This window comes from Trichoderma asperellum, chromosome 7, assembly GCF_020647865.1.
Source record: "Trichoderma asperellum chromosome 7, complete sequence".
NCBI lineage: Eukaryota > Fungi > Ascomycota > Sordariomycetes > Hypocreales > Hypocreaceae > Trichoderma > Trichoderma asperellum.
The window spans coordinates 616,192-639,344 of NC_089421.1; the positions used below are offsets into that span (position 1 = coordinate 616,192).

At 50.9% G+C, this 23,153-nt stretch overlaps 9 protein-coding genes across 9 annotated transcripts; 5 read left to right on the top strand and 4 right to left on the bottom strand.

Moving 5' to 3' along the window:
- The first annotated feature begins 300 nt into the window (after nt 1-300).
- Nucleotides 301-3,731, top strand: TrAFT101_010969 (uncharacterized protein). Its single transcript, XM_024903788.2, has 4 exons — nt 301-1,089; nt 1,189-1,337; nt 1,413-2,434; nt 2,558-3,731. The coding sequence occupies exons 1-4, from the start codon at nt 975-977 to the stop codon at nt 2,619-2,621; spliced, it is 1,350 nt and encodes a 449-aa protein (XP_024756913.1). The 5' UTR covers nt 301-974; the 3' UTR covers nt 2,622-3,731.
- TrAFT101_010970 (uncharacterized protein) lies at nt 2,625-3,546 on the bottom strand (the record flags this gene model as incomplete). Its single annotated transcript, XM_066129110.1, has 2 exons — nt 2,625-2,780; nt 3,520-3,546. The coding sequence occupies 2 exons, from the start codon at nt 3,544-3,546 to the stop codon at nt 2,625-2,627; spliced, it is 183 nt and encodes a 60-aa protein (XP_065985240.1).
- A 129-nt stretch (nt 3,732-3,860) lies between the features above and the next one.
- On the bottom strand, nt 3,861-5,440 carry TrAFT101_010971 (uncharacterized protein; the record flags this gene model as incomplete). Its single annotated transcript, XM_066129111.1, has 6 exons — nt 3,861-4,001; nt 4,073-4,648; nt 4,706-4,867; nt 4,922-5,153; nt 5,222-5,248; nt 5,406-5,440. 6 exons carry the CDS (start codon nt 5,438-5,440, stop codon nt 3,861-3,863), a joined length of 1,173 nt encoding a protein of 390 aa, XP_065985241.1.
- Nucleotides 5,441-6,185: 745 nt separating this feature from the next.
- Nucleotides 6,186-7,157, bottom strand: TrAFT101_010972 (uncharacterized protein; the record flags this gene model as incomplete). Its single annotated transcript, XM_024906997.2, has 1 exon — nt 6,186-7,157. One exon carries the CDS (start codon nt 7,155-7,157, stop codon nt 6,186-6,188), a length of 972 nt encoding a protein of 323 aa, XP_024756915.2.
- Nucleotides 7,158-7,720: 563 nt separating this feature from the next.
- Nucleotides 7,721-8,848, top strand: TrAFT101_010973 (uncharacterized protein; the record flags this gene model as incomplete). The annotated part of the gene is made up of 3 exons (XM_066129112.1): nt 7,721-7,738; nt 7,806-8,259; nt 8,316-8,848. The coding sequence occupies 3 exons, from the start codon at nt 7,721-7,723 to the stop codon at nt 8,846-8,848; spliced, it is 1,005 nt and encodes a 334-aa protein (XP_065985242.1).
- A 5,840-nt stretch (nt 8,849-14,688) lies between these two features.
- On the top strand, nt 14,689-15,036 carry TrAFT101_010974 (uncharacterized protein; the record flags this gene model as incomplete). Its single annotated transcript, XM_066129113.1, has 1 exon — nt 14,689-15,036. The coding sequence occupies one exon, from the start codon at nt 14,689-14,691 to the stop codon at nt 15,034-15,036; it is 348 nt and encodes a 115-aa protein (XP_065985243.1).
- A 612-nt stretch (nt 15,037-15,648) lies between these two features.
- On the top strand, nt 15,649-18,006 carry TrAFT101_010975 (uncharacterized protein; the record flags this gene model as incomplete). Its single annotated transcript, XM_024900987.2, has 2 exons — nt 15,649-15,810; nt 15,871-18,006. 2 exons carry the CDS (start codon nt 15,649-15,651, stop codon nt 18,004-18,006), a joined length of 2,298 nt encoding a protein of 765 aa, XP_024756920.2.
- An 892-nt stretch (nt 18,007-18,898) lies between these two features.
- TrAFT101_010976 (uncharacterized protein) lies at nt 18,899-19,606 on the bottom strand (the record flags this gene model as incomplete). The annotated part of the gene is made up of 3 exons (XM_066129114.1): nt 19,406-19,606; nt 19,302-19,347; nt 18,899-18,924 (listed from the first exon to the last, which is right to left on the bottom strand). Exons 1-3 carry the CDS (start codon nt 19,547-19,549, stop codon nt 18,899-18,901), a joined length of 216 nt encoding a protein of 71 aa, XP_065985244.1. The 5' UTR covers nt 19,550-19,606.
- A 239-nt stretch (nt 19,607-19,845) lies between these two features.
- Nucleotides 19,846-23,053, top strand: TrAFT101_010977 (uncharacterized protein). Its single transcript, XM_024901005.2, has 5 exons — nt 19,846-20,705; nt 20,791-21,390; nt 21,458-21,709; nt 21,773-22,301; nt 22,382-23,053. Exons 1-5 carry the CDS (start codon nt 20,512-20,514, stop codon nt 22,712-22,714), a joined length of 1,908 nt encoding a protein of 635 aa, XP_024756922.2. The 5' UTR covers nt 19,846-20,511; the 3' UTR covers nt 22,715-23,053.
- Nucleotides 23,054-23,153: the final 100 nt, after the last annotated feature.

Consider the following 23,153-nt stretch of genomic DNA (forward strand, 5'->3'; position numbering starts at 1 on the left):
GGATCAAGTGATCTTGGACGAGAAGTGGCAGGCTTTTCAAATGAATATTCCAGCACGGTCCTTGGGGGCTCTTGGCCACTGTGCCCGCCGGGGCTCCACCTGCATTAGCCGCTGGGACCGCCACGGCGCACCGCTAGTGTCAGCTTTCAGTGCCTGGTAGGCCTGTCTCTGGGGGCACGAAACGGCTCGCATGACCGACGACCGCCAACCTCGACGTCACTCATTGTGGTGGTAGCCGCTGTCACCTGTAGCCTCGTGCAAGGAAGTCTCTTCCATCTGCACCACTGCGTCTCCTTTTTCCAACCTCGCTCTCTCCTCCTTGTGCTGTTGCTATTTATGAAATTTTTCCTTTTTTTCTTTGCAACTTTATATATATGTGTGTGCGTATATATATGCCTACATGCTGTAAATATCGTCCATTGCACATGCCCACCTTATATACATAATCGCACGCATCAGCTCTCCCCCCTCCCCGGCCCAGCCAGCAGCAGCGCACGATCCCTCCGGCCTTGTCCCGCACATCCTCGGCTACCGCCCAGCTACTGCTTTAACCTTAGTAGCTTCCGCGGGGCCGCAATCGCTCGTCGCCACAACTTAAGAGTCAGACGAGGCTTTCAAGCCAGAGACAAAGACACGCTGCCATCTGCGTGTTTGCTGGAATTGTCCATTTTCTTATGCGCCGCGTCTTACGCTTCCTCCAGCAGTGCCACCGCAGCAGCAGCTTCACCTCGGCCTGCCCTGCAATCCCTCTCTAAACGCAGCCCCTCATCTTGTCTCGCCCTCACAAACCTCTTCCTCTACTACGCACTCCTTGCTACTCTCCCTCTTCACGCTCGGCTCACATTGATTGCGCATCTCGACACCACCTGCCTACGGCGTGTCCCTCTGCATCCGCTGTCCTCTGAAACATCCAATTCTCTCTTCCATCTCCGGGGGAACGCGCGCGCGCCGCTGCTCCCCCGCCAGCGCCCATCATGTCATGGCGGGCGTCCGAAACCCTGATGGACACCATCCGCCACTATGCCAGGTTTCCAGCAACCGGCGTGAGTCTGCGCCAGATGGTGCAGTTTGGCGATAAGCCGTCCACAGGTGCGTTGTCCTCTCTCTCCTTCGCGATGCCTGATCCATTGCCCTGATTGAGTCGTTGCGCCGCTTCAACCTTCAGCCGTGCTGACATCATCGCCTCAGGAACCCTCTTCCGCGCCTCACAGTTTCTTGCCGAGGAGCTGCCCATCCGCCTGGCGCATCGCGTCGAGGAGTTGGAAACCCTGCCCGACGGGCTCAACGACATGCCGTCGGTGCAAAAGGTCAAGGACTGGTATGCCCAATCCTTCGAGGTACGTCTGCGCAACGTGTAATGTCTTGCTTTTGCTGTGCCGAGGCTAATTGCAGTCCGATTCCCCTCCGAACAGGAAATCACCCAGCTGCCTCGACCGAAGCTCGCCAAGGAAACAAAGGAACGACTCATGAAGCCGGCCAAATATGGCTCGCGCGGCTTTGCACAGCTGTCCGAATCAACGCCGAATCCATCCATTGACGAGGGCGAGGCCTCGGGCTGGGGAAACCTCCACCTGAATGCCAATGGTAACGGCCACTCCAATGGCAATGGAAACGGCCATGGAAAGGCCCGATCCGTTGCGCGGAGATACTTTGCGACCGTTGACGACAACGGCGACTGGCCGCCCGAGCTGCAGCTCTACAACCAAAAGTTTGCCCAGTGTCTGCACAAGATCAAGAGGCGGCACGACAGCGTCGTCACTACAATGGCCCAGGGCATCCTGGAGTACAAGCGCCGCCGCCAGCGCATGCAAATCGACTCCAACATCCAGTCCTTCCTCGACCGCTTCTACATGTCCCGCATCGGCATCCGCATGCTCATCGGCCAGCACATTGCCCTGACCGACCAGAGCCACCACCGCGACCCCACCTACGTCGGCGTCATCTGCACCAAGACCAACGTCAAGGAGCTCGCGCAGGAGGCCATTGAGAACGCCCGCTTCGTCTGCGAGGACCACTATGGCCTGTTCGAAGCCCCGCGGATCCAGTTGGTATGCAACCCCAACCTAGACTTCATGTACGTCCCCGGCCATCTGTCGCACATGCTCTTCGAGACCCTCAAGAACTCCCTGCGCGCCGTTGTCGAGACCCACGGCATGGACAAGCAAGAGTTCCCCGTCACCAAGGTCATTGTTGCCGAAGGTAAAGAAGACATCACCATCAAGATCTCCGACGAAGGCGGCGGCATTGCAAGAAGCGCCATTCCCCTCGTATGGACCTACATGTACACCACCGTCGACCGCACACCCAATCTCGATCCAGATTTCGACAAGAGCGACTTCAAGGCCCCCATGGCGGGCTTCGGATACGGCTTGCCCATCTCACGACTATATGCCCGGTACTTTGGCGGCGATTTAAAACTCATCAGCATGGAAGGGTAAGTTCCGCCACTGGTCCTATGATCCTATGACCTGCATGACATGCAGGTCCTCTTCACCGCTAGTTTTGAGAAAATAAATGCGTATACTAACCTATCTCCCCTTTTTTTCCCCAATCTTAGTTACGGCACCGACGTCTACCTCCACCTTAACCGCCTATCCTCATCGTCAGAACCTCTCCAATAGCAATTAAGCACCGCCCACGCTAGAACCTCCTCGGCGCTCAGCATTCGCAGCAGGCTCAAGAGCAGCTCGCGCGAAGTGACTGAGCGTCGACAGGTGGGGGACGCTGAGGCGGTGGTGAATGCGCCTCCAAGCAGCTTTCTCAACAAGGACGATAAGCAGCTATAAGATTGGAATTAAAAAAAATAAATAAAACCCAAGTGTGGGGATAATGATGATACCAGGCATCGTCATCTCTCTCTCTCCCTTACGCACACTCACGCTCACACATACACACACAAACACTAACGTACACTCAATGCGAAACGCTTCAACAACGTGGGAAGTAGAAGATATTCATTCTACCCCCAAAGCCTGCATTGCATTTTCACACAAGCATTGTAGACCGAGCACACACCGTTTTATCTAGCTAGGAGCAGTCCTACAAGCAACGCGCACGCAAGCACACACACACACACACACTCACAAATGTATAACTACTCGCCTATCATAAAAAAGGCAGCTGTCAAAGTTATTTCGAATCAATCTTATACCATCTCTTCCACCCAAAACCAAAGGAAGGAAGTCAACCATGTAACGAAATACTACTTGAATATATATACTTGAATAGGATAGGATAGGATAGGAAAGAATAGGGCAGCACAGGACAGGACAACCGAAAAGAAACCAATGTTATGATGTTTATTTTCTTAATTTTATTTTTTATTTTATCCCGTGTCAAGTTGTTCACTCTTGTTTCGGCTCGAATAGCCCAGCCAAAGCAAGGTACATCTAACACGTCAAGCAATTTCATTGATTCAGAACGCAGGTTACGACAAGGAGAAGGGGGAGAAGGAGGGAAAAATAGGATCCATGATGGAGTGGGTTTTTTGAGGGGGGCTATACAAAGGTGTAAAATTACAATGGATGATTTACAATGTATGAGCATATCTTGGCGATGAAGACTAAGTCGCGTTGGCGTTGGCCATGTCCTACGAGTAGGTGCTTTTTCAACCCGCGACGAAAACTACTTCTGTTGCAGATTTCACTAGCTTCGGACGCTACAATTAGGATGGAAAAAGATGTACAAATATATCATCCGTAGCATCATCGTCCATTTTAGACTAAATCGAAGGCCATCATCTCATATCTGTGAATCTCCTTGGTATCCCGCTTCACTGCTGGGTGCTATCAATTATTATGATTAAAAAGCAAAAAGGCAAAATTGTCTCAGGCAAATATGCCTTTCCTTAATCCTGAGTCCTAGTCGTCGTCGTCGTCATCTGGCTCACAAAAGTCGTCAAAGTTATGCTGCTCCGGGCGATGCTTCACCGGACCAACTTGTCGCGCTGCGAGGTGGTGGCTCGTTCCAGCTTGGCGTAGTTCCGTTTGGGTCATTCGCATCTGGAGAATTTCCTTAGCATCGAGTTTCGATGAAACAAAAGATAAATACAAAACAAGGGACAGATACTTACATCCTTAGATTTCACCCAGTTGTTTCTACCGGAGACTCCAAAATTCGCCGAGGAGGTTTGTCCTTCTCCCGCGTCGCTAGGGGCTTTGCTCGAGCTGTCTACAATAGAGCTTGCTGTGAGTGACTTTACGTTTCGGTGCGGCACTCCTGTCGGATCCCAAGCGTTGAAAGATACACGACGTGGTTTGCTGGCATCCTTCATCTCTCTCGCTGTCGTAGCCGTGGAAATGCTGCTTGGGTTGAAGTCGCTTTCGCTGGGTGCGTAGTCAGAAGCATTAGCATGCTGAGAAGGCGTCGATTGCTGCATCATGATGCCACGAAGATGCGGGGGCAGCTGCTTCCGGAGCGAAGCCTGGCTGCTCGTGTCTGCATCTTTTGGTTTCTCGACTGGAGATATGAATGTGGTCTCTGATTTGGCCATCTTGACTTTCAAGTGGGGCGAGATGTATTTTGGTCCTGGTTTAGCAACCGCTCCAGAGGCAGAATGAGCCAGACGGCTACTGAGGATGGAGGAGATATCAAGAAGAGAAGGATCAATGTCTCCCAAGCCAAGAGACGATAGACCAGTGACTGGAGCCTATTCTGCAGTTAGCATATCCGTGTGCCGTGATATTGAAGCTGTGTAAATACATACCTGGGGCAAGAGATCGTCGGAAAAGAAATCGGTGTCGTCAACGAAAGAAGCTGGCCACATTTCTCCACGCTCCTCCTCGACAGAGATGTGGCCTGTCTCGAGCGGTGCAGGTACAACTTCTGGCTCCTGGGTCTCCATCCATGCTGTGCATCTTTTACAATGCTTCAAAATGGTCAATTAGAGCTAGTTCATCGCAGTATAAGGAAGAAGACCTACAGCACTCTCATGCCTCTTGCTATTGCCACTGAACTCACTCAAGGGCTTGACGAGTCCGCACAACTCACAAGTCATCTCCGTGCGTTGGCCAGACGTGTGCTCTTTGCATGTCATTCCCGAGTTTGCTGCATCGATGGGATGTCGACGGTCTATCTGGAACTGAATGAACCTCTGTTGGTTCTTGGAAAATGCATCAAGAGGCTTCCACTCTCCGCCAACCTTGCATCGATATCTAGTATCAGCTAGAGTTAGTTGATGATGGAACAAATGACAGCTTAGAGAGTAGAAATTCGCTCGTACTTGACTGGGATGCTTGGTTGCGTCGCCCTAGAACTAGTCAGTTGATTTATTTTTTTGCAGTTTGGCCAAGTAACAGCGAGTTGAGTCCACCAGCTGCTGTGGCGAGACAAAACTGTGGTAGTGGAAGATCACAGGCCAAGGCAATCAAAGACAGGAAATAGGGCGATCAACTCATGAAACTTACAAGTTGAACTTGGAGTTTGCTTTCTTGCTCGCCATAGCTCAAGAACGCAAGCAATATCGGTAGCTGGAACAGCGTGTGCTGATGTATGGAAGCGCCAAAGAGGAAAAGAGTGGATGGTGAAAGAGCGAGAATTTAGAGAAAGAGAAAGATAGAGAGAGGGAAGAAAGATGAAAAGGGTTTATATCTGCATGTGATCTACTCTAAATCACGGCAGGTGCCAAAATCTGCCAGGGGCGCTCTTTCTATTGTTCCTCTTTTCTTTGTTCGACAATAGGACCGGCAAATTCAGGCATCCACCTTGCAAGGCACGAGAACCTGCTATTTTCCCGTGCCGATCTGCAAGAAGCCGAAATGAACAGAGGAGAATTTGGGCCGAATCAAGAGGCTATACTGCTGTATGTGGTGCAGAGACACGCTATCATTTTCATCTAAAGTAGGACAGGCGTTCATTTGGATATATTTTTAGAGCTGCACACACACAACTCCATTCACCGGGCAACAAATTCAAGTAATATCTTATTTATATTTTACAACTGAATACATGTACATATATGTACTACGTTCTATATATATGCCTTGGTAGATAAATCCACCTACATTTCCTTCTCCGCGAGAATGGAGTCGAGTAACGTTCCACTAATTGAGCAGCAAAACAAACGCTACAACAGCCTGGGGCTCCCTCCCAGAGGCAAAAATCTGGAATGTTGAGGTATTCGGGGCCGTTGAAGCCATCAAACTGGCCAAGATCAGGATCCGCTCCGACCAAAGTGTCAAACTACACTACATGTGCATCTGGTAATTACTGTCCACCGTTACACGCCTCACACCTCCCATTGGCGATTTCACTACCCACACTAACTCGACCGGATGCTGGATTTGGTCATTCCATATCAGCTTGTTCTTAAAATCGAAGTCTCGCATATTGTTGCCAATCCGTGCGCATGAGAATTGCTCTCCAGGTGAGCTGGGCGGGATACCCCAATTGCTGTGTGTAATTTGCTCCCGCTTGCGAGTGTATTCATCGTGTGGTTTCATGTTATATATGACATAAACCCCGTTGATATGTCCAGAAACATTAAGTCGGGCTACAACAGAAAAGCCAGTCTGTTCCCAGTCTTCGTCACGATCGTCGCCTTCCTCCAATGTTGTCGGCATCTCCTCAGCAGTCTCGCATTCTAAACACTGCAGCTCGCCGAGCTCGTGGAAAACAAATCCCGGGGCCTCTGCGTCATCTGACTCTGCTGACTTGGTAGACTGCTCTGATAAATTAAGGGCGCGGCGGTTAAGCGGCAGAGATGGCTCACGGGGCTGCACTGTGGTATTCACGCCGAGAAATGCAGCCTCCATGACTTCAAGATCTGTGTCAGGATATCCAGCTTTCTGTGGTTCTAAGCTGTATAAAGAGGGAAGCAAGCGGTATAGAGTCGTATTCTCATAGCCAAGGGGTATCCAGGGCCGAACATCCCACTTCAGTCCAGGCAGGAGTTCTTTGCGTTCCGTCGGATTCAGAAAGTTGATTGAATCTGCGATTTCAATAAATCGAGCCGGCGTTAAGATACCAGAAGGATTGGCTAAATGCGGACAATTCTCTTGCAGAAAAATGTTGTGTTGGTATTCGCAGAATGCTCGCAGCTCTTCTATATCTGGGATCATCTCGTCGAGAGCTCTCATGTGGTCTGCACCGTTAAGGCGGCGACTATTCAACTCTTCATGAATCTCGTCCCAACGAGAATTGCGGTCTGCGGGCTCCATGATAGTACTTGGGAGGAGAGCAAAATAGCATACGAAGCTCTATCCAGATAGAGGGAAAAGAGGATGGAGAGATAGAGAAAGAATTTAGTATCCAGAAGTAAAAGGAGCGGGTTATATTCACTTTTACTGTGGAAATGTGAAGGGAGGGCCTCGTAATATTCGATTTACTTTTGTTGTGGAAAAGTCAAAATGGGATCACGTAATGTTGAACAGAGGCAGTGATTCACCCCAACGCGAATGTTCGATTAACTGTTGTTGCACAAAATTAAAGGAGAGCCACGTGGCAATCAACAGAGGCAGTGACTTACTTCAACATAGACACTCAAGTTATTTTTGTGTTGAAGTAAAAAAAAAGTGAAAAGGGGCCACGTGGTGTAGAGCAGATTTATCCATTTAACGCAAACTGCTCGAGTGGCCGTCCCTCCCTTTTGATATTTACAATTCCTATACGATCCCCAAAGTCTCCAGCTTTATCCAACAACGTCTATACCAAGCCAACTCACCTAGCCTTTGTCAAAGTTTACACCACAAGCCTGCAGGTCTATTTTGACTTTTTTAATAAAATGGCACCACCAGAGCTTGTGAGAGAGTTCCCGGCTGTGAAGCCCCAACTTGTATTCCCCCCCAAAGAGCTATGTGGACATTCAGGGGACTTTGGCCAAGCCCATCGACGTCATCCACCGCGCAATCATCGCTTTGAACGAAGATATCGCTATGTTTGAGGCAATGGGTTATCACAAAAGACATACCGCAGCAAGCAACGAGTTCCTTCGCAGTCTATGTTATTATTCAGAAGTTCTTATTTTGGATTCTCTAATCAAGATGGAGAGTGAATTCCAAGCTTACGCTTGCACGCCCGCTTCACGAGCCATTGAGCCCCATCGCTCAATTGGTTCAGGCCTGGCAGATGCAAGAGTCTCTTTTTCCCGATTCTTACATTTCATACGCCGCGTATTAGACGAAGCAGGTTGGGAAGTTAGCTGGAATGCTCCGTCAACAGGTGACATGGTTCCGACAGCTTGTCCATACCAGCTACTCTACCAGATGATATGTATGGAGAAATTATCCTCCGCCTCAACTGACCAGATACCGCGTACCTTCTGTAAGTTCCGTCATCTGGGGATACTTCTGAGGAGGTTTATGTACTAATTATATCAGTATCTCTGCAAAAGCAAGCGTATTTGTCACTGCCTCAACTGCCTCCTGGTATAAAGAGAGTCACTTCTAACGACAATTGTGGACGGCCCACGATGATCTTCATTGCAGGAACACTCGACCTATCCCGCCTTGTCTTCGGTGCAAACGAGACTGCATGGGGTGACTTAACGGCGGTGTCTGCTATAACCAGAAAAGCACGCGACATCAGACTTCGACACTATATCACACCGGCAATGCAAGCTTTCCAAGCACTCCATAGAAAGGAGGTGGAAGCGCTAACCGAGCTTCAGGGAAATTCAGGTGGTAATTTTGATGGAGCAGAACTTCTATGGAGGGCTCGTTCAAGAGCGATGGAACAAATGAGGTCCGATGACAGCTTTTTGGGCGGAGAGAACGAGATGGGGCTCGCCCTTCGCCCACCATCGTGGTCAATTAACCAAGGGTGCTATTTATGCCAGGGTATGATGGGATATAAGTCTCCCAAAGTCTGGAATGAAAATCAGCGACGAAGGTATATTCTCACGTTCGACTAGGAGAAGCGAGGCGAATATCCTCATTCATGTGCTGAAGGGGAGGCACGGCTGCAAAGCATGGGACGGCAGTAGGAAGAAAAGGATTGTATATATAATTTTCCTCCATAGACAAGACGAATTACGACAAAAAGTTCACAAAGGATTGATTTTCATGCATGCAATGGAGAACGCAATCAAACATCGGGACCTCGACCCAGCCGCTAACCTGAGCTTAAAAACTACATGTACTCAACCAGCAACTGGCCGGGCAGAAAAGTTGACCGCTTTCGCGATGCAGAGAGAACCTGTTCTTCAAGTGTTTTTATGTTGTCTGTACGTGATGCCCTCGGTGATCGGCACAGTCTCTTCCGGACCTTGACGCTGATCTCAACTCACATACTTGTAAGACGGAGTCTCCGCGCCTACGGAACCTTCTTTATGCACGATTATGCCCAGAGCACGTCCCCAGCGCCGCTGCAACGGGTGGTTTAACCAATTTTACAAAGTGCCATGGGCCTGTTTCGCTGGGGTGCATGTATGTCGTACAGATATTTCCGCAAAAGAGCCAGGGCTCCTCGAGACAAGGTTCAGCTAAAACCTGTCGACTGGTCTCGTGAACAATTTACAGGCACGCGAACGTGGTTATATCCCCGATACCGAGATTGATTCACACGTGCATCGTGCGATAACACTCGTATATACAAGGACTTTTGTGTGCGACACGCCAATCCTTCCCGCTGAGCGAAGATGGCCTTGAAACATGAAGAAACGGGATGGGCCTAGCAATTGGCCATTTTCTTTTCGCACCACCCAATGCTCAGGCCACAGGCCACAGGCCATCAGATCTGCGACGGAGCCTGGAATCGGATAGGGGCTGCCGTTGGAAGTTGGCTAGAATGACTGCTGGGGATGGATGGGGAGTAAATCCCGTGTTCCAGGTCGGCTGGCCGTTCCGGATTCCCGCGTCGCCCCCATTGCTATGAGCTACGAGCATGAGAGACGAGGTTCACTATCGCCACGCTGACCTGGGACCTGCCGCTACGGCAAAATGACGAATTGGCAGGCAGCGTAGCAGAGTCAAACGCAGCGCGGCGCCCGACGTCTGTCCAACGGTGCTGCTCTTGGAGAGTTCGATGGAAGCCAAGATGCTGCTGGTACGCGTGCTTGTGTCACCGATACGGGTATATGCTAGGCACTGCTGGTGGTTCTGGACCTTGCTATTGCTGGTTACTCAATATGAGAATGTACCATCAACGAGAGAATCGATCCGTCCAGTAACCGATGGGAGGATACTTAAACTTAGCCCTCCCGGCAGTGGCACCAAGCCAAAGCTGCTGCTTCTCTCTCGTCAGGCTGGTGAGGCTGCTCCTGAGCCAGCCAGCTCCACTCCACCATCTCAAAGAAAGTCGCCACCATTTCAGGTACACAAAGGATGGCGGCGTATGTCCTAGCTATCCTATATCCCTTGCTGTCAATCGATCAACACTAGTAGACGCACCGGTTTTCCCTCTGGAAAAAGCAAAGGAGCATTCGTATTACTACTACTCGTAGTACTTGGTAGCATGAACATTACTACCTATTATAGCACCTTTGTTGTGCAATTGTGGTATGTCTTGTCAGCCTGGATGCTCGCCGGGCCTGACGTGCAGCTGAGACGTCCTGTGGGGTCGTTCCTGGAGCCTCTTTTGCACTGACAGTTCAGGTTTGTTCCTCCTCACATGCTCCCTTTCTTTCTTGCATTTTCCCAAGTGCCAGCATAAACATGAGGGGCTGTTCGATGATGGCTTTCTCATTTCTTGCCGTGGGGAAAATAAAAAGGAAAATTGGCTGCCGGGGATGATGGACGGCGGTCAAATAAGACAAACGTCTACTAGAGGTGCAGCAGCCGCTTGCCTGCAGTCCGGATGCACTGCTAGCAGTTCCGCATGGACGGTATCATGGGCAAGGGTCTGGCCTGGTTTGGTTTGTCTCCCCTTGCATACGCTGCCAGGGCTGGAGTTTTCAGCTGCTACCAATACTTTGGTGTCAACGACTTCGAGTCCAGCACGGGTATGGATTTGGCATCGAGTGCTATTGGATCTTGCATAGATCGGCTACATGTGTATATCGCTTGAGTCTACTACCTACGAAGTACTAGTGAGTACGACTTCAACTTACTAGTGGCGAGATATTGGCGGCGCATGCAAGACCTAAAGCGTATGAATACTACTCCGTAACGAGCTCATGATAAAACACATCAAACAGGCAGTCCGGCTCTGGCCGAAGGCTATGCAACTGGAATTCTATCCATCCGGGTGGAGCTCATCGGGAAGACGTCAAGAAGAAGGCAGCATGAACCCGCAAAAAATATGGGCAACAGTCCGCAAAACGACCGTTTCTGATACCGTAGCATCGCAGCAGCATCCAATCTCTGCCTTCACATGCCCGAGACACTCTACTGCAGCCTGACAGGTAAGGTACCGTGCATACATGTACATGTACGGCACATGCTGTAATTCGTCTCGGCGCAGCAGCGGCCAACAGGCTGGAACGGGTGACGCCACCACACTTGACGTTGCATGAGTCGCCTGTTTGTTTCTGATAGCCGCCACCCTCTCGGCCAGTTTGTTCTCGATTAGTATCGTGTGTGAGCCTCCCTGCATTTCTTTTGGCGGCATTTTACTGATTGAAGCTGCAAGAAACCGGCCCCTTTCTTTGGATAGCTTCTCCCAGTATCTGTAATGGAAGGCTGTGACTGGAGGCAGCAGTGATTTTCTGTTGTGGAGGCAGAATCTGTCAGGATAACCAGGTGTACATGCATACACGCTGGATCCGCCGCGTAATGCGATTCGTAGCAGCATTTGTCAATACTTGTAAAGCTACCTTATGCTCGTAGGCTTTCTGCCTAGCATATTTCATGCGAACGAAGAAAAAAAAAACGCTCATGTCTCCGTGCATATGTCAGTGGCGTTTCATGCGGCCAATGTATTTCTACAAGTACAAGGAGGCAAAAAGAAACAGAAAAACACGCAAGAAAAAAAAAACAAAACAAAAGGACGCTGCCTAGCATCAAGTGTGATGTGATGGCTGTCAAAGAACACGCCGCGGCAGCGAGCCGTCGCGATCCGGATGGCTGGAAGCCTGGGCAAGCTTAGCTGTTCCTGCGCATCCCTGCCACAGTTGGACTCGCAAACAGACTAGGCCTGCCTGTAGGGCCTGATACAGTAATGGTGGATGTCTTGAGGGAGCCCAATCGCACTGTAAGATTAAGCCCAGCCGTGAGGCTTCAAAAGCGCTGACAAAGATTATTACCGCCGCTGCTATTCACAGCTGGCTCTGCAGATTAATTAGAACCAGTCATGGCAGAGCTAATATAGCAATGATATTAGTGCTCCGTAGTATGCCACTATAGATTCTAAGAATAAACAGAGTAAATAAGATCAAGGACCGCTCTGGGGCAGATCGAAATCACCAAATCTCGCTCCTCCGAATAGCGGCCAACCAGAAGCGCCATCTAGCACCGTCAAAATTCAAAATTTACAGCGCAGACTCGGTAGCTTCGGGGTACTTTTCTGTGACGGGAATTGAAAGAAACATGGCAGATGCCCCCAATCCAAGCGTCCTAATCCCAAGGAAGCTAGAAATCTTATATTCGCTGCTCATAGCAGACTAGCCGCAGTGGGGAGGGACCCTTTTGGCGTTGCAGCCGACGTCGCGTGTGAACGCCTTCGCTTATGCAGCAGTTGGAAAGTGATTAAAACAGTTGGGAAAAAAAAACAAATAGTGAGAGGAAAAAGCAAATTGTGAAGCAGCCGAAATGAAAAGAGATTGGTGCTGGGCGGGGTACTCCATACGCACAGAATAGGCCATTATACCTCATTCCGCGGCACAAAATGTGTCAGCGGGTAAAGTACCCTTCTCATTACGCCGTGTATCAGTACTCCGTATTCCAGCCGACACGCTCCAGTATCAACTGGCCGCGGGCCCCGGCACTTTCTGACTGGCCCATTATAGATCCAGAATATCCTCGAATAGGAGCGCTGCAAAACGTGCCCCGGGACACTTGGGTGGGCGGCCAACTGGTGCGGTGCTGTGCTGGCAGCGCGACGTGTGGCGCCTCGAGTCTGATACTGCATGGCATGTACATGCTGCATCTGTCTGCATTGTCCGATGCTCGCTCACGATACTGCCGCTGCATGCAATAGTACCGCTGCCATCTGATAGTGCTATACTAGTATTGGTAGCAGTGACATTTCACCTTCTTGCGGTGAAGGGTACATACAGGACTAACTAGCATTGCAAAGTACTGCACCCAGAGACAAAGAGTTTTCTCACCCGTCATGGGGCATGCGGTGTATGCCCGATTAAGCCGTGGAGGAGCATATCGCAGCATTGAGCCTGCACGTGTTGGCACTATTCGAGCATTTTGCATACCGTGCTTGAATCGCGCCGTGCTGCCTCCGTTACTAAGCACGCAAATCCAACTACAGTGCCACTACTTGCCTGTGTATCTCCGATGAATGCTCTCCAGCTCCAGCATGCCTCCCCTTCCATCTAGGATCCCTTGCCCGCTACGCAAATTGCCCAATTTGAGCGTGACAAAAAGAAGTTCTATGGTAGATTCCACGGCCCACTTGATAAATTAAGAGACGGAGGTCCCTATTGCAGCCCAGACGAGTGAGGACTAGTGCATGGCTGGCGCTAGGCCAGGCACGGCTACCGCGGCGGCTACCGGCGACGGGTACAGATACTACGCCCAGATACGAAGCTACCTGAACGTGGCTGCGGAGGGCGGAGTGGCGGGCGGTAGCACAGCACCACGAGCTAGGAAAGGTACCTTGAGGGCAGAGCTCGGCGCGGTTAGGAGTACAATACAGCACAATCAATGGCCTGTTGCTACCCGAAGCTGCTGCAGCCCAGCCAAAGTGCGGTCAAACCAACCGTGACTTGTGGGCGCTGGCAGCTACATGTACCTGCTGTTTGCGAGCAGCGTGCTCCCGCGCCCATCTCACTCTGCGCGCACAGTCCTGTGGCAGCTCCAGGTACCACTACCAGCAAATGCCTGCATGTACCGCCACGGGCTCCCCTCAAATCGATCAATCACGACGCTCTTTTCTTCTCCTCCTCACCAAAATCTCAACCCATTCATGCGAACGGCGGCGACGGCGGAGCCAAACCCCTGCCTGGTCTCTCTCAATTTTTTTTTTCCCTGACCTTGTCGAAGCCCCCATGGCATGACCAACTCGCTCGCTACCACTACAGACAGCAGTCCTTTGTCACCCCATACAGTAGTCAAATCGAACTGGGGTGGGAGAGAAGGCTTCTGGACCACTCGTTTTTTTCCCATTTTTGCAGCATCGTCGCGGTGCCGCTGCTCTTCAGCCTGTCGGTCGGTGCCAGGTACAGATACACGCCGAGCTCGCCTCTGCTTACTCGTATTCCCATTGCACGGCGCTGCCTCTGCACTGCTCGCTCGCTCTGCACCGTGCTCGTACCAGTACATCTCGTGAACCAGAATCACACTGAATGGCATGCAACACCAGCATTTTCACGGCGCAAAAGCACGGGCCGTGAATGACCGACCCCCTGTTGGCGTGTTTCTGCCGCTGCTCATTCTTTGGCTCGCCTCTGCGACACGCGCTCCAGCAGCGAAAACCACCCCCGGCTAACCACCAGCCAGTCCTGGATCGAAATGCGCGGTGGCTGACGGCGGTCGCTCAAGTCAAGATACGACTCGCTGCAGGCCTCTCGCTGCCTCTGCGCTCGCTCGCTCGCTCGTACCCGCAGATTTGCTGCGACTGGCTGTTTTCCCACGGCCTGGAGAGCGCTGGTCGCCTGGCTCTGCGCTGCTGTCCACTCGCATCTCTCTCCAGCGTCGCTCGATGCATACATATCGACCGACCCAAGGCCATCACCCCCGCGAAAAGGGACCCTCCTTTTCCCCTACATTCTGTCGCTCTCACTCTCGCTTTTGCTGCTCTTGTCCCGGCACTCACTTGCTGCTCACCTCTCTCGCTCTGCCCGGAATCACGAACCCCCCCGGTCGCCGTCCCAACACATCTCAGTTTCCTGTCATCTCATCTCATCGCTCATCTCGACAAGTACTGCTACTCGCGCTACTGCTGCTCATCTTGCCATCCCCTGCTCGCGCTGCCAAGCTTAAAACCGTCCAGAAAAGTACAGTGGACTCTGCTCCCAAATACAGACAGGCCCAACTGCCTACTAATTAGCGGTCCGCGATCAGCTGGGTCTAGCCTCTATTGTAGGGGCCGGTGGTGGTGCCGCAAAGTACCTCCAACCACCCCTGGGCTGGGCCGTTGACACTTGAGCTCCCCTTTTTCATAACCTCCAAGCCTTATCCACTTTGAAATCAATCCTCACCTCAGTCACTCCTTACGCTTGACCTCCTTTCGGCCTCTTCTCTCATCCGTCTTTTTTGGAATTTTCACACTTTTGATTCTTTCTCTCCTCTCTTGTTTGTCTGTGTAAGCGACCCGCCCTTCCTCCAAGCATCAACCCGACCGCTCTGTTCGACCGCATCATTCACAATCACCCTTTTTCCCGTTTCTCCTGCGAGCAAGCTAGCTATCTGAGTTTCGATCTGCCTCTCCCCCGTTTGCTTTACCTGAATGCTACGATAAACGATCTGCAGCTCTACGATAGAGCTCATCTCTTGCGGGCCATTAGGTGTTGACTTATTATCGGTCGAATTTATTCCTTTTTTATTCCTGACCGCCCCTCTCCCAACCCTCGGCGTCTTGCTTGAAGCTGCTCTGCAACTTCTTGATAGCGCCATCCCAAGAGACGAGCCCCGTCTTGGTCAGATCCAAACACACAGCAACATGGCCACCGTGGAAATGACGCTGCGGCAACAGCCTCACGGCACCATGGCGCTCGAAGACCGCTTCGAGGTCATCAAGGAGATTGGAGACGGAAGTTTTGGCAGCGTCGTTCTCGCTCGAACCCGAACGGCAGGCGCAGCTGTTGCCCGCCGAGGCACTCTTGTAAGACACCGAAAATAATCGTATGCCCGTCTCGACCATTGGTTAACACGTTCGCTGCAGGTCGCAATCAAGTCCATGAAGAAGACGTTTGAGTCTCTGTCGCCATGTCTTGAGCTTCGAGAAGTCGTCTTTCTCCGAACCCTTCCTCCTCATCCCCATCTCGTTCCCGCCCTCGACATCTTCCTAGATCCCTTTACGAAAAAGCTACACATTGCCATGGAGTACATGGAGGGCAATCTGTACCAGCTGATGAAGGCCAGAGACCACAAATATCTCGACAATGCAAGTGTCAAGAGCATCTTGTTCCAGATTATGCAGGGTCTCGAGCACATCCACTCCCACAACTTCTTCCACCGCGACATCAAGCCCGAGAACATTCTCGTTTCCACGTCAGCTCACCAGGACACCTCAAATTCATTCCGAAGATACTCTGCCCTGGTTACGCCACCCTCGACTCCTCCTACTTACACCGTCAAGTTGGCTGATTTCGGTCTCGCTCGTGAGACTCACTCCAAGCTCCCGTACACTACCTACGTTTCCACGAGATGGTACCGAGCGCCCGAGGTTCTGCTGCGCGCCGGCGAGTATTCGGCGCCCGTCGATATCTGGGCCGTCGGCGCCATGGCCGTGGAGATTGCTACGCTGAAGCCGCTGTTCCCTGGTGGAAACGAGGTTGACCAGGTGTGGAGGGTTTGCGAAATCATGGGCAGCCCTGGAAACTGGTACAACAAGGCCGGTGCCCGCGTGGGAGGAGGTGAATGGCGCGAAGGTACTAGACTGGCCTCTAAGCTGGGCTTCTCTTTTCCCAAGATGGCGCCTCACGCAATGGATACCATCCTGCAGTCTCCTCAGTGGCCGCCTGCGCTGAGCCACTTTGTTACCTGGTGCTTGATGTGGGATCCCAAGAACCGTCCTACGTCTACGCAGTCTTTGAACCACGAGTACTTCGCCGACGCTACGGATCCGTCAAGGCCCAAGTCATCCGCTTCCAAGATTTTGGGTCGCAAGCAGTCCGATCTAAGCCGCGCCTCCAAAGAGGGCTTGGCTCCTTCAAACTCCGTCTCAAAGCCCTCTTGGTTCCGCAAGTCTCTCATCGGCCGCAGCGACATTCCCGAAACCGTGGTTGTTGCCCCCGTCCAGCCGTCGCCTGTGCAAACCTCCAGCACTGTCGATACTGCCAATGCTAAGCAGGTTACCAAGTCCAAGCGGACCACCTGGGCGAACGGTCTCTCCAGCGCCGCGCCAATGCCAATTCTGCCTTCCATCAAGCCGATTTCGCCCTTGTCCGACGCCGTGACGGCGCGTGCCAACAGCAACACTGAGAGCCAAGACAAGAGCAAGAAGCTTGGCCGACAGCTCTCCGTGAACTCGAGCACCAACAACTACACCGAGCTGCATCGCGCTCAGGCCGAACGCGCTCTAAACGGACAGACGGGCCTTGCCTCGCCCCCTAGCGCTCACAAGGAGAGCTTCTTCTCGCACCTTCGGAAGCGAGCAAGACGCTTCTCTGGCCGCCACCAGACTCCTGTTTCGCCAGCATACGACGACATGGAAGCGCAAGTGGGATGCAGCCCTTGGAACAGCAATAGATCATCTATGCTTGTTGACCAGCAAGTGAGCGTCGTCCCAAAGGCCGAAGGAGGATATGAGTCCTTGGATAAAGCCCTACACGATGTCCAGGGCGCTGAGCCCCGAGCTCCCGTTCCCCCCTCACATCAGCTTGCGGCAGCCGGAAAGCTTAAGCGCCACCATTCGCTGCCGTATCAACAGCCCAGATCTGTCGACAACCTGATTGGCGCTGCCCGGAATGGTCCCATCTCGAGCCGTACTCGACGTGCCCAAGCGGTTCACGATGTTCAGCAGTACGAGACGCCAGCCGAGGAAGACGAACTCCTCGATGAGGCTCTTACAGCGACTCAGCGAGCAATGAAGCGCTTAGAAAACAACACGAAGCCGCTGCGGCAGTCTGCGAGCAACCTGGGCCTGTCCAGCTCTCAGCCATATCCTAGTCCATCGCCATCTGCCAACAGCAACCAACTGCTCTACGCAGACGGCGCTGAGGCCATGGCACCGAAACCTCTTGATCTCAGCAAGAAAACCTCAAACCAGTACAAGTGGCCCACTCCCCCATACGAGGGTGGTGAGTGGAGTGCTACGGCTTCCGCAAGCATTTGGGCTGCTGGAAACCGCATCTAAGAGATCCCATTAATAATATATTTGTCGAGCGATGGAGGGGGTCTCTTTTGTTTTTTTCTTCTCTCGGACATGTTCATGTTCAGTGGCGAGGCAACAAAAAAAAGTTGGGTTTTTTTTTTATTTAATATGGCGTGTACTATTTTTTTTTTCTTCGCATGATAAATGGTGTTTTGGTGTTGGTGTGCGACACATTTTCTCTCACTCCTTGGATCTTGAGTCGCCGGGTCGACCATCATATCATTTGATTTTTTTTATTTTTCGATATTTTTGATTGGGGTATCAAGTTCTTTTGGTTTATTCTGCGTATTTCGGCTGGCACAAACACATACTCAACCTACATACATCCATCTACACACGATATATCACCCTCGGGAAGGTTTTCGACATTATAACTCGAAGCCGCAGCTCGAGGCAGCCTTCGGATTATTTATTATGCCTTTTGGATTTTTTGCTTCTTTCAACATTTGAAATATTTGAGCGCGCTCTCATAACACCCGAAATACCCCATTATAGACTGAAAAAAAAAATGAAAGAGGGGCGAGCATGGCTCTCGCCTTGCTTGAATCAACATACCTCATATAGTACACCATATTATATTATTTCCTTTGTCAACATCGTTTTTCCTTTCTTTTCTTTTATACCAAGTAGGAGGGGGAGAAGACGAGAAGAAGAATGAGAAGAAGAAAGACTGAAGATTAGGGACTGGAGTCTGTGGCGTTATTTTTCCTATTTTTGTTGTGGTTGGAATACATTATATATATATCTATAGTATATCTCTTCTTTACGGTCGTTTTACCAACTTTTTTGCAGACAAAAGATCCCCCAGGTTTGTGGCTGAAGCAATATAGGTGCATTTATTTCTTGTTGCTATACTCATTGGAAACTGGAGTTTTTATTTGATGTGAACCTGGTCCTGCTCTACACTCCACACAATTTGTTAAAAAGCAATGAAGCATAATTTATCAAACTTTCTATCTTGTTCCATAATTTCTTTCTACATATACATTTATTCGACTTATTATGTTTCTATTGAGTGATTCTATAGTTGAACATCTGTTTGAAATGCAGAGCAACCACGTAATGATGAGGAGGGAGCCAAAGCGATATGATGTATCGTATATGAAGAAATCTCCGGATTCCGCTAATTGACGCTGTGGCTGTATCTTTGATGCCTAAGCGGTATGTGTGCGCCCGTAGTTGGTTTGTAAGGGTTGCAAGTGGACACCATGTAAGCGTATTCGGCGGAGATGCGAACTCGCCCTCATCACTCCCTTTTTTATTTTGTTTATTCGTACCTCGGTAGACCCAGTAGTAGGCGAATAACGAGGGACGGCGATTCGACTGCTCTGTTTTGTCGGTGCCTAGCTTACGCGAGGGAACGAACGATTCTTTATCCTACCTGATATGAGATGAGTGAGGTGTGCCGACGGGAAGATCCACAGGCGAAATCTGGGAGCCTTGCGGGAACCTGGTCTATTGCTTGGTTTGATATGCACTGCCACGTCAACCATTTATTTGCTTGTTCTTTAGAGCATCGGTACATGATATCATTTGCAATGGTGTGTTTTGGATATGGCTTGTGAGAGATGCCAGTTATAGATATTGCAAATTATAATTCTAACGTGTGCAATACGCTTTGAAGCTGCAATACAGTGAATTACAGGCATAAGCATTGAGGCGAAAGGTACAAGAGTACATGTCAGAAAAGAAGGGAAAAGAAGCATATGATCGGTGGTCACGTGATCGCGCTAAGCCCCTCCAAGGCAAACTCGGGGCAGCCCAGCGCTATACATTGGGGAAAACACCGCTAGAGGGAGCTGAAGGCAGCCTTGGACGTTATAAAAAAAGGACACCAGGCAACAGGATAATCTTGAGACGACCAGGGCACATTTGGCCTTTTATATGCTCCTTTCTCTCCAAGACGCTTGCATCTCTCGCCTCATTGTTTGCTGTTTGACGAAGAAGGATATTTTATGAGATAGTCGCGCGAAGGGGCCAGAGCTTTGAGCGGCTTTTCGAGGTGCTGCGGGTCTCATCTTGCTATATTTCACCTTTACTTGCATTCGAGGGAGAACACCAAGAGAAAAGAGGAGGGGGTCTTTGATGTGGACGGCGACGACGACAGCGATAGGGACATTTCTGCCTGGGCTTGTCAGTGAATTAGCGGTAAGATAAGGGGTGCGAATAGACGAAAGTTTGTGCGAATTCAGGGGCCGGCGCTTCTGCTCACACCCCCGGGACCATTGTTTCTCTCGGCGACTATTCAGGGCTTTCTCATCAGCGGGTTGCATTGCTGGTTTTTTTATCGCATCTGGGCAACTTTCTGAACGTGGTCTCTTTTCTTATACGGTTCACGCAAGCGACGGAGGAAGGGTTGGAGAGAGAGAGAGAGAGAGAAGAGGGGGCCAAGACTCCTGGAATGAGTTCTGGCTGTGTTCATTGAGGACGGACTGAAAATCACGGGAGTGTATATTGCGGGCGTTTTGAGCCGCCTCTTGAAGAGAGATGCAGAACCTCAGTTTGCCGGTGCGGTCGACGCCGAGTCGGCGGAATCAGGAGAGCAGAAGCTATTTCACCAGCTACACGCCGCCGAGCTCTACCGAGGCGATTAATGGACCGGTGAGGGAGCCGGTGAGGGAGCAGCCGCCGATGACGGATCGGTTGATTGTGGGAGTGGACTTTGGCACGACGTTTTCAGGGTGGGTAGATGGCGTCCTTTTTGTTGCTATCTGCTTTGGGAGGATGATGAAAATGCGCTGGATCATTGTGCTAACATCGTCTCAGTGTCGCTGCGGTATATACATCAACGCCGGATGACGTCGAAATCATCAAGACGTGGCTAGGCGGCAATGGAATCACCTCGGACAAAGTTCCCACGGAGATTGCATACAGCTTCCCTGCCAACGACACAACAGGCGCTGAGCCCACTGTAAAATGGGGTTTCCAGTTCAAGCCAGACGAGTCCAGGCTGCGGTGTATCAAGCTGTTCCTTGATCGCTCTCAAAAGCTCCCCTTTTACGTCAGCCCACTAGACACGGCGGCACAACTTAAGAAGTTCAACAAGAATGTCGTGGATGCTGTCAGCGACTACCTTACTCAGATTTACCGGCACACCATGGATACCCTGACGCGGCGTTATGGAGAGTCCTTTATGGCATCGACAAAGGTCGAGTTTGTGCTGACTTGTCCGGCGGTTTGGAGCGATGCGGCCAAGAACACGACGCTGCAGGCGGCTGAGCGGGCGGGCATGGGCAGCCGGTCTGAGATTCAGATGATCAGTGAGCCTGAAGCGGCGGCTGTTTATACGCTCAAGGCGATTCAGCCTAATCACTTGAGCATTGGTGATAATTTCATCGTGTGCGACGCGGGCGGTGGGACGGTAGAGTAAGTATCACACCTATCCCCCTGTTACCAATCGTTATAGGTAAACCAAGTTGCTAAAGGATTTCAGCTTGATTGCGTACAAAATTATATCCCTGAAACCCTTGAGAGTCGAGGAATCTGCTGTGGGAACAGGAGGGCTCTGTGGAAGTGCCTTTTTGAATTACAGATTTGAGGAGCATGTCCGGACAAGGCTGGGGCAGGCCCGGTTCGACGAGATGAAGACGAAAAAGGGCAAGACATGGCAGATGGGCTTGCGGTACTTTGAAGAGTTTGTCAAGCGCAATTTCAACGAGGATGAGCATCAGGAGATTAATGTTCCGTATGTTTCTCACATGCACGCTATATTTTTTTACCGGACTATCTGCTAACCTACTTTTTTCAGTTTCCCTGGCCTTCCGGATGATGAGGAAGCGGGGCTTGACTCAGGATTCATGGTCATGAGCGCCGAGCAGATCAAGGACATTTTCGAGCCCGTCATCAAAGAGGTGTGCGATCTAGTTCAAGGTCAAGTGGACGGCCTCCGTGCCAAGGGAGGCATCGTATCTGGCATTGTATTAGTGGGTGGATTTGGCCAGAGCAACTATCTCTACCGACGGCTCAAGTCACATTTCTCCAGCGCCGCGCCGCCTCCGTACAGCGAGCGGCCAACGCATGCGACTGCAAACTCTTCGCAGGACAGTGGATCCATCGAGGTGATGCAGCCGGTGTATGCCTGGACGGCAGTTGTGCGCGGAGCAGTGCTGAGGGGTCTGGAGGGCAACATGGTCATTTCTAGAAAATCTAGGATGCACTACGGAACATCATTTGCAACGGTATATGATGAGGAGAAGCACTCGGTGAGCGAGCGATATTGGTCACCACTGTGGGAGCGCTGGATGGTGTCAGACCGGATGCAGTGGCACATTGCCAAGGTACGTTTTTGAAAGATGTTTTCTTTTCGGATTCTATTATATATATATATATATATATATCTAACTGACTCAAAACGTAGGGTGAATCGCTCTCTCCTCTATCTCCCATTGCGTTCCATTATACTCGCAACTTTCGTCCCGGCCAGTCGCTCATCGTGACGGATGACCTGATTGCGTGCGACGCCGACGACCCCCCTGCAGCATACACGAGGGATCTGGTCAATGTATGCACATTGACAACGGATCTAAACGCGGTGCCGAGGAGCTTGTTTACAAGGTTAACCACGACTAGAGGCGTGGAATTCGACAACCTTGACTTTACGTTGGAGATGATTGTGGATAGTGCGGGGCTGGGATTTGAGCTCAAGGTGGATGGCGTGAGGTATGGGCGAGTGGAAGCCGAGTTTCATTAATACATCAAGATGACGGCTGTATGCTTAGTGTTGATGTTGGTGTTGGTGTTGTTAAAGCGCATATTGACGTACATGTACACAATAGAAGGATGTTTGGGATCTGGGCAGCTGAGTTTTAAATCGTGTACTTGCCATCGAGATGGAAGAGTCTCAACTTGGTCGTGAGGGACTTGCAGTTGCGAAGCCGCGAATCGGCGACAAGCATATTACTCAAGAGGAAGAATCCAACAGTGATGGCTACGTCAATATGTAGATATTGCCATTATAGTCATCGAGCTTTTACCGAGTCGGGCTGGCGCATGAATCAATCAGAGTTGGCAGCGCTGACATAATTGTCCCGAGAGTTTTTAATAGTTGCAAGCTCCATACCCATGAGCTTAATAAACGGCGCCGCCGGACCGTCTCTGGTTGGATTTTAAGCTCTGGCAGAGCATTACCT